The sequence below is a fragment of the Lithobates pipiens genome, unplaced genomic scaffold, assembly GCF_037356315.1.
Source record: "Lithobates pipiens isolate NorthernLeopardFrog02 unplaced genomic scaffold, aLitPip1_a1.2 Scaffold_28, whole genome shotgun sequence".
NCBI classification, from domain to species: Eukaryota; Metazoa; Chordata; class Amphibia; order Anura; family Ranidae; genus Lithobates; species Lithobates pipiens.
The window spans coordinates 2196014-2199231 of record NW_027507789.1 but is presented as its reverse complement, the minus strand read 5'-3'; the positions used below and the strand labels follow the sequence as shown (position 1 = coordinate 2199231).

Below are 3218 nucleotides of genomic sequence, written 5' to 3'. Positions count from 1 at the left end.
CTATAAAAAATAGTTATAAACTAATACAATTTTAGGTATTGGAATTTCCGTTCAAATTTGGCTGTTAGTGAACATAACAAATTATTAAACATTATTATAATTTTATTATTATTTATTAATAATAATAAAAACTATAATAATATTTATAAACTAATAAATTATAGGCATTGGAATTTCCTTTCAAATTTGGCTGTTAGTGAACATAACAAATTTTTAAACATTATTATATATTTTTTTTATTATTATTTATTAATAAGAAATAATAATAAAAACTATAATAATATTTATAAACTAATAAATTATAGGTATTGGAATTTCCTTTCAAATTTGGCTGTTAGTGAACATAACAAATTAAACATTATTATAATTGTATTATTATTTATTAATAATAATAAAAATTATAATAACATTTATAAACTAATAAATTATAGGTATGGGAATTTCCTTTCAAATTTGGCTGCCTGTTAGTGAACGTAACGAATATGTCTCAGAATTCACTAATGATCCAAACACCGTATCCAAGAATGGAATGTACCTAATTCGAATTTTTCCAAATTTATTGGAAATAATGAATTTTGATCATAATGAATGATCCGAAAAACAGAAAAAAAAAAAAAAACGAAAAGGAAAAAAAAAAAGAATTTTGGCCGTGCGCACGTCTACTTTCGACATTTGTGCAATGAATGCTTAGATAGTAGATGTATTACAATAAATGTTTATATTATGGACCCCTTATTTTAACCAATCTAGCTTTTGATTCTTAGCCACTCATCCCATATGTAGAATGCAGGGTAGAGGGGCTCAGTGAAGGTGGTGCTGAAGGTGTATAAGGGTCTGACGGTATCCCCGAGCTCATAGAAGGATAAGGACCCGGCCTTACAATCCAGGCAGATCACTATCCTCTGGGAGGAAACTTTGTCAGGTAATTGGATAGTTTTACTATCATGCATCACGGAGTACGTCTTATTCGTTTTGCACAAACACCAAGACTTGTTATTGTTCCCGATGTAAGAGTGCTCCCCTTTCCTCTCTATACCGGCGTAGGCCACCCCTATCATCCAATTTCCGGTCTTACTGGTCTCCACCTCCCAGAAATGCTGCCCCGACCAAAAGCTCTTTGTGCCCAAAACCTGACAATCCTCAAACCTCTGCGGTGAATCTGGGTGTTCTTGGTTCTTCGAGTAGCACGCCCTTTTCAGGTCATCTTCTATTTGCACAAATTTGGCAACTGTGTTGACATCCAACAACATGTCACCAGCTTCTTCTATGTGGATCTCCTTCCTCAGGCGTGATACCATATTAGATAAACCCCAATGAAGAGTTAGTGAGATGAGATTCTTATCCACATCCCCGGCGTTACGGAGAACGTTACCGTCCTTCTTTGTGTCCCGATGTTCTACTTGCTCGGGATTAGAAGGGTCGTTCATTTCCGATTCTTGTTCCTTTAGGACCGCCAGCGAATCTCTGGTGTTGCACAGTTCTTCCACGTACGACATCTTCTTGGATAGCTCCCCCTTCTTGATTTCCAGCTGCTGGATCTTCTCCGAGATGGACAATGATATCCGTTCTCCTTGCCTGCTAATCTCCGACAAGACCCTATTCTCTAGGTCTTCCACCTGTTTCCTGAGGTCTCTTAAAAGGGTGGCGATCCTTTCGGTTTCACTGGTCAGTTTTCTCTGCACTTTCTTGTTGTGTCTCTGAAGGGTTTGGACCTCTCTCTCGGCCTGCTCCCGCTTTGAGGTCAGTCCCTCTAGAACGGTTCTCAGATTCTTCTTTTTCTTCTCGGATGCGTCGTCCATGGGTTCCACCTGGTGTCCCCTATGTTCTCCAACCAAGCAGCAGGTGACACAGATGCAGGTAGAGTCCTCGGTGCAGTAATACTCCAGGATTTTCTTGTGGTTGGGGCATTTTCTGTCTTCCAGGGACGTGGTTGGATCCACCAAGACGTGTTCCGGTGACTTGCTGTGTTTTTTTAAGTGCTTGCCGCATAGAGAAGCTTCGCACAGCAGGCAGGTCTTCACCGCGGGAACGGGAGAGTCACAATAGGTACAGAAGACCCCGGCCTCCTCCTGATCTGGCTGTGCGGTGAGAAAACACTCGGCGATGTTACGGAGGGTTATGTTTCTGTACAGGGATGATCGATCGTGAATGTTTTGCCTGCAGTCCGGACAGGAATAGCCTCCGGTCGCCTCCTGTTTATCCAGCGTACGATCGATGCAGACCCGGCAGAAGTTGTGTCCACATCTAAGGGTTACGGGATCCTTATAAACCTCGAGGCAGATGGAGCAGTTCAGCCCTTCCCTCACATCGGCAGACGCCATCGTAATAATGGAGGAAGAATGAAAGTGAAAGGAATCGCTTCTAGAAAATGGAACGTGACTCAGCACTGCGGGGAGCGGCTTCTGCTGCAGGCATAGCTCCCCGACTGTCCCTCGTATGGAGGTACCGGCCCCCTCCTGGAGCCAAATCCCTCTATTCCCTTGCGATATTTTGCGGAGCCCAAAGATCACCAGCCAGCTGTGTTGGTAACAGCAAACAGTCTTTAACCACTTGACTTCCGGAAGGTTTTACTCCCCTCATGACCAAGGTATTTTTTTTTGCTCTACTTTAACTGGCAATTGCCCGGTCATGCCATGCTCTACCCAAACGAAATTTACACTCACTGGCCACTTTATTGGGTACGCCCGCTCAATTACTCGGTGACACAAATTTCTAATCAGCCAATCACACGGCAGCAACTCAATGCATTTAGGCATCTAGACGTGGTGAAGACAACTTGCTGAAGTTCAAACCGAGCATCAGATAATGGAAGAAAGGGGATCTGGATGACTGTGAATGTGGCATGGTTGTTGGTGGCAGACGGGCCGGTCTGAGAATTTCTGTGATTTTCACACACAACCATCTCTCGGGGATTACAGAGGATGGTGAGAAAAAGAGAAAATATCCAGTGAGCGGCAGTTGTGTGGAGGGAAATGCCTTGCTGAGGTCAGAGGAGAATGGGCAGACTGGTTCCAGATGATAGAAAGACAACAGGAACTCCAATAACCTCTCGTTACACCCGAGGTATGCAGAATACCATCCCTGAACACACAACACATCCAACCTTGAAGCAGATGGGCTACAGCAGCAGAAGACCACACCGGGTGCCACTCCTGTCAGCTAAGAACAGGAAACCGAGGCTACAATTAGCAAAGGATCACCAAAATTGGACAATAGAA

The 3218-nt window shown here is 43.0% G+C and overlaps 1 protein-coding gene across 1 annotated transcript; it reads right to left on the bottom strand.

Moving 5' to 3' along the window:
* Positions 1-294: 294 nt before the first annotated feature.
* LOC143934997 (E3 ubiquitin/ISG15 ligase TRIM25-like) lies at positions 295-2827 on the bottom strand. Its single transcript, XM_077458552.1, has one exon. It carries the CDS (start codon positions 2319-2321, stop codon positions 747-749), a length of 1575 nt encoding a protein of 524 aa, XP_077314678.1. The 5' UTR covers positions 2322-2827; the 3' UTR covers positions 295-746.
* Between the last annotated feature and the right edge of the window lie 391 nt (positions 2828-3218).

Bases quoted from the DNA above. Each gene is read 5' to 3' on its own strand.
- LOC143934997 (XM_077458552.1), bottom strand. From the start codon at position 2,321: ATGGCGTCTGCCGATGTGAGGGAAGGGCTGAACTGCTCCATCTGCCTC.